This window comes from Ursus maritimus, unplaced genomic scaffold (genome assembly GCF_017311325.1).
Source record: "Ursus maritimus isolate PB19 unplaced genomic scaffold, ASM1731132v1 scaffold_20, whole genome shotgun sequence".
Taxonomy (NCBI): Eukaryota; Metazoa; Chordata; class Mammalia; order Carnivora; family Ursidae; genus Ursus; species Ursus maritimus.
Window position 1 is genome coordinate 50,162,407 of NW_024424453.1, and position 6,379 is coordinate 50,168,785.

Genomic DNA, 6,379 nt, shown 5'->3' on the forward strand with positions numbered 1-6,379 from the left:
AGCCACCAAGCAGAGGGAAGGAGCAAACGGAGAGGGAGAAGCAGACTCCTGACTGAGCAGGGAGCCTGACACGTGGCTCAAGACCCTGAGATCATGACCTCAGCTGCACCCTTAACTGACTGAGCCACCCAGGTGACCCTGGAGCTTTCATTCTAGTGGAGAAAGAATATAAGAGAAGTCACAGCAAGTTAAGTGAAGTTTGCTGCCACCCCGCCCCCCTGCCATCGCCCCATGATATAGGTAAGCTTTACAGGCAAAAGAGATGGAAGTAAAAAAAAAAAAAAAAAAAAAAAAAGCAGAGGGTGCTGGAGATAGTGATAATGAATGAGTGAGTAAAGTCCTGGAAAACCTTATTTAGACAGTCAAGAGAACAGGCAAAGGCAGAGAAGATGAAGGCTCATATGTGACCACCTTAATTTCCTTAAAAAAAGGCTCCTACAGGCCTGCAGTCTTTCTCATACTTTCTATTTTTCCCCTCTCCTATAAAAGAGGGTCCCTCTAGTGCCTCAAATCTCTTTGACTTCTGCGTCCACTGGGTGAACATTCTCTGCTTTTAAGAGCTCACATGATTAAATTGGGCTTACTGGGATAATCCAGGATAATCCCCCTTAAAGGTCTGTAACCTTAATTACATCTGCAAAGTCCTTTTTATCATGCAATATAACATATTCACAAATTCCAGGGATTAGGGCATGGGCATTTGCTGGGGGGCGGGGGAGGAATTCTGCCTATCACAGTAACAATTTTTTATATGAAAACAAATATGGATATATCATGGAATAAGTAAAAAATTCACAATCCTTTTAAGAAAAGAAGGGATATTTCAAAGCATTTCAGGCTCGGGGCTCCTGGATGGCTCAGTTGGTTAAACAGCTGTCTTTGTTTCAGGTCATGATCCCAGAATCCTGGGACTGAGCCTTGGATCAAGCCCGCTTCAGGCTCCCTGCTCAGCGGGGAGCCTGCTTCTCCCTCTCCCTCTTCCTGCCGCTCCCCCTGCTTGTGCTTTCTCTCTTTCCATCAAATAAATAAAATCTTTTTAAAAAAATAGAGCATTTCAGGCTCACAAAGGAGGCACTCTGGGCTATTTCCCCAGCTCCCCCCCCCCGCCCCCCAGTGTGCACTGACTCACCTCCACTTGGATGTCTAACAAGCATCTTAATTGTGGCATTTCCCAAACCAAGCTCCCAATAGTTCTCTCCAAACTAGCTTTTCCTGTATTCTCCCTCACTGATGTGCGTTAATGGCAACTTCATTCTTTCAGTCACTCAGGCCAAAAACCTTGGTGCCATCATTACTTCAATTTGTCTCATCTCACATCCTGTCAGTAAGTCTAGTCTTCCAAAATGTAACTATTTCTCACCACTCTGTGTGGAGCACTATTCCATAGCATCTGGATTTCTTAAATAGCTACTGGTCCCCCTGCTCTGCCCTTGCTCACCTTCAGTTTGTTCTTAATACAGCAGCCAGGCTGGTCCTGTAAAAACACATATTTATTGCGTATATTCCTCGGTTCCAAATTCACCGACTGCTTTCTATCTCACTCAAGAGCAAAAGCCAAAGCCCTTCCCATGACCTGAAGTGCTCTAAAAGATCTGGCCTGCAGGTACCTCTCTGATTTCATCTCCTACTCCTCTTCCCTCACTCACTCCACACCAGCCACAAAGGCATCATTAGCGTTCCACAAATAAGCCAGGTACATTCCCAATGAGGACTTTGCATCTGATATTCTCACTGGAATGTTCTTCCAGATGGCAATCTCATTTCCTTCAGATCCTTACTCAAAAGTCAGCTTCTCAGCAAGGCCTACTCTGGCCACCAGAACTAAAATTTCACTTCCCCCTCCTTCTGCTGCTTATCACTAACCATTTTTTAACCTTTAAAGCTTATTTGGCATCATTCTACTTCCTTTAAAAAAAAAAGTCTCAAAGATTAAACAACCAACCCAGAACTGGAACTCAGAATCAGAAATAAGGACCCATACTGAGTTCTGAATAGGTCTGGAATAACTAAATATTTGGCAGAGAAAAAAGGTAAGTACTGATAGAAGAGACCTCTGTGGGTTGCCTCTCCATTCCCCATTTCTTCTCCTCAAGGCAAGCAAATCCTAGAAGAAAATGTACAGGAGCCACATAAGTGACTGTTGCCTTGAATACTGTATGAAGGGACATGAGGACTGGGATGGGACAGCCCCCAAGAGGGAAGGCCAAGAGCTGAGAGTTTGGGAATAGAAGAGAATGCATTAGCAGCCCAATGGTAAAGCTGACTTTACAGCACTTCTTAGGTTAGAGAGTTACAGTGAGCCTGCTGGTTCAAGATTTGCATGAAACCAGCACTACCTCTTGACTTTTCATTTACCTAAGCCAATACATGTGTTTTATTATGGGAGCCTGGTTAAGTTGGATTTGGGGTCATTTCCACGGAAAAGAATCCTGTTATGGAAAGCCAAGTATATACTTGAAACATCCCTGGGTACTAGGACATGGTTGTTGTTCCTAAACCAGGAATAGCAGTGACAAGCTCATTCCAAGAATTCTGAAGCAAGTGAGAGAAGATGCCATTGCTGAAGGAAAGATGGAGAGGGGAAATGAGAGGGAGGGAAAGGGAGGAATGGGGAGGAGAGAGAGAGGGAGGAATGGGGAGAGAGGGAGAGAGGGAGAGGGAGAGAGGGAGAGAGGGAGAGAGAGAGAGAGAGAGAGAAAGAGACTGAGTCAACCATCAGACTCTGGTTGTTGGAAAATAATAACAACAAGGGACCACCAGGGAGTGAAGACTTACTTTGAAACTTGATTACCAGGAAAAAATCTGTATCATATATCTGAATTCATTAATTTGATTGTCTGATCATGTTTCTGCCAATCACAAATCCACCCCTTCCCCTCATACTCACCTCCAGGCTGCTTAAGAAGTTGAAGATGGTAGGACATGTACTCATTCTTCATTATGTCTATAACTAATAAGGACTATGTTTGGACCCCTCTCCACAGGTTATTTATCAATATTATAAGTCTCAAGGGTTCTTTTTGGCCTACAATTTAATAATGAAGCTCAGGGCTACTGCCTCTTGGTACAAGACAGCCAAGAGGCAAAATATATTTAGGTAGCCATATACACTTTTTCCAAAATGGAAAGATTTTATTTATAAAAACAAAGAATGGAAAAAGCTCAAAAATATAAAAGTTAATATATATTTTAAAATAAAAGATATCCCATTTCCTGCCTTACCCATAATCACATAATCTAATACACAGAGATAATCACTGTTAATAGCCTTCCAGATGTTTAAGACACATTATTTCCTTTGTGGAAATGGGACTATGCTATGTTGACTTGTTTTTTGACTTCTGGACACCATTCCTTTTTTAATAATACAGATCAAGCTTATTTTTTTAACAACTGCAAATTAATCCACCATGTAGGTATACTCATCTGCTAAGTGACTACTGATGGACATTGAGATTTTTTTTCACAATGACAGCATTCCTAAAATAAACACTCTTGCATAACTAGAGTATGATATATGCATATGCACTTCTTAAATTTTTTTAAAAATTAATTTAATCAATTTATTTAAGAGAGAGAGCGAGAGAGACATGAGCTGGGGGAGGGGCAGAGGGAGAGAGAGAATCGGACTGAGCAGCGGGGGGGGGGGGGGGCTCGATCCCAGAACCCTGGGATCATGACCTGAGCCTAAGGCAGACGCTTAATTGACTGAGCCACCCAGGCACCCCTCATCTGCTCTTTTGTAAAACAATTTTTTAGACGAGGAATTGCTGGGTCAATGGGAATGTGTATTTAAAATTTTGACAAACAGCAAGACAGTGAACAATAAAAACTATGACTTTGTTTAGAGTCAAAAAAATCACGTAAGTTGGGTACACATACACAAAGAGGTATAGAACACTGGTTTTCAACCAGGGGCAATTATACCCTCCAGAGAACATCTGAAAGTATCTAGTTATTTTTGGTTGTCAACACTGGAGAGATGCTAACATCTAGTAGACAGAAGCCAGGATGACACAAAACAACTTATAATGCACAGGACCCCCTCCCTGCCCAATAAAGAATAAAGAATCATGCAGCCCAACATGCCAACAGTGCTCCGAGTAAAACAAAACAAAACAAAACAAAACAAAAAACTGGTCTAGGATTATATATCACACTGTCCACAGTAGCATTCTTGGAAGAGTAGAGGACAATTATCATTTATACCTTTCTATTGTTTGTGGGTTTTTTTTTCACAACGGACATGCACTAGTTTGAAAAACACTTCCATCAACAAAAGTTCTCCCTCACACTGAGATACAATCAATCTCTGTAGCTTCTCACATTGGTTCTATAACTATGGGACAAATTCTGAGAGCAGCTAACAATTCACTGAATCTTCTTTTTAGCAGGCTAATCTTCGTTCTTTTGACGCTCTTCACAGGAAATAGTTTCAGGTTACTTCACCAATCTGATTGCTTAGACCCATCAAGAACAAGGCAGTAAGTGCTGAATCCCAACCTGCAGTTTTGTACTATGACCAGCAAAGAATGGAATTATCTCTGTCATTCAACATGTGATGGCTCACATTCAGCTTATTAAAACACTCAATTTTTCCACACACTGTGGTAAATTTACATTTCCTCATCCTGTACTTTTATATGGCCTTTTAAATTTAAATGCAAGAAACTGAGATGCCTAACTCTCCTTACTACCCTAAGAAGTGTACCACTCTACTGTCTAGAATACAATTAAGACATTTTTGAGTTACATTTTGAGTTCTGAGTTACATTTTAGTCTGCAGCACACATTCCCACCCACCTGGCTTGGATGCTGGGGTTACTTAAATCCCTTTACTGATGCACTTAAAAATCATCTAACAGGGTAATAAGCTATTTTAGGTTCTTATTAATTTCACTCAACTCAGAGACATCTAGCGAATGCTCAGGACATTGTAGTGATCAATGAGATCAATAAAATAAGTAAGTAAACTGCCCAGAAGACAATGGCATACAGCCACTGTTGGGGTTACCTTACTGAAGGATCACTTTGTCCTGTTTACCTATTAAACAATCGATTTCAATCTGCAGAACTACATATAATTCTGTGGTTCATAAAGAGATCCTGGGTATTACTTATTCCCATACTGTCTCAATTCTTTGCACATCTTTGGGACTAAAGAGCTCAGTAAACGTTTAATGAATAAGCGCATAAACCGTCACTCCTATATCTAGATATATCCTAATATATCTGCAGGCAAACACTTGTAATAGGGTTTTACTCCTTGCACCGCTGAAAATAATAGGTAGCGACAACTCTTAATCTTGCCCAAAATAAAAGTGGATTCACGAAGGCATAAAGAACACACGAAACGATCAAATAACTCTTTACCCTTGGATAATAAATCATCAGGAACAGGAAAGAAAGATTCGAGAATGCACAATGAAGATGAAAAAAATTAATAAAAATGATAATTTTCCCACTAACACCAGCACACTCCCACGTCGTTTCCACCTCACAAGGGACAAAGCTTCCGCAAAAAGTAAAAAAAAAAAAAAAAAAAAAAAGGCAGAGGGCTCCCATGTGCAGAATCTTCCGCAGAAACCCCGCAGGGCCATCTGCGCCCCGCTGCCCCGCCACGCCCCCGCACAGGCCCATTCCGCCGCCGCTCGCGGGAGAAGTGGACGCAGGCCTCGGCTCAGACGCGGACAGGGCAGAGCGTTTTGGTGAAAAGCAAGGGAAGGGGGAGGCAGGTGGGCGGGAAACGAGCCCATCCAGATCCCGCAAGCCCAAGCCTACGAGAGAGCTGGAGTCTGGCAAGCCCAAGCTCCAAACAGCGAACCCTAGGGTCCCGGGACTGGGCCCAGGCAGGTCCACCCAGCCGCCCCCCCCCCCCGCCCCTTCCTCAAGCCGTTAGCGCCGCGGCCCCACCCCTCGCCGCCGGCCGCGCCCTGTCCCACTGGCCCCAAGCCGCTACCCTGGACGACCGCGGCCCGAGGCATCTGCTTGCTGCAGGTGGGCCTGGAGCCTCAGGCCACGTCCAGGAGGTCGAGGAGCGGGACTCCCATACCTGCACTTTCCTCCGCCCTGCCGTGTTCTGCCGGTGATGGGCCGCCATCTTGCATGTTGACACTCCTACGTCACTTCCGGAAGTGTCTCCGACCGGGCGGATGTCCCGCCTCTTCCCCTTTAGCCAAGGGCAGGTGGTGAAGCCGAGGTCGGGCTGGTCTTGTGCTCACCTAATGCTGTTTGTCGCTGTGGGCAGTGGTTGTCTCGTGAGGCTGAAGCACCTAAAAACCGTTGCGTGTGTATAGTGCTGGCAGAGAGAGAGCCACTTCCTGAATCGAAGAGCAATCCGACTCCAGCTCTGGGCCTTAAATGAGTTGCGCTGCTGTCT

At 44.0% G+C, this 6,379-nt stretch overlaps 1 protein-coding gene across 3 annotated transcripts in view; it reads right to left on the reverse strand.

Moving 5' to 3' along the window:
- WDR48 (WD repeat domain 48) overlaps positions 1–6,155 on the reverse strand; it is a 44,755-nt gene extending 38,600 nt beyond the window's left edge. For all 3 annotated transcript variants that reach the window (XM_008710112.2, XM_008710118.2, XM_008710105.2), the window contains exon 1: positions 6,053–6,155. In XM_008710112.2, the coding sequence (XP_008708334.1) occupies positions 6,053–6,100 (48 nt within the window). In that variant the 5' untranslated portion in view covers positions 6,101–6,155. The remainder of the gene's footprint in view (positions 1–6,052) is intronic.
- Positions 6,156–6,379: the final 224 nt, after the last annotated feature.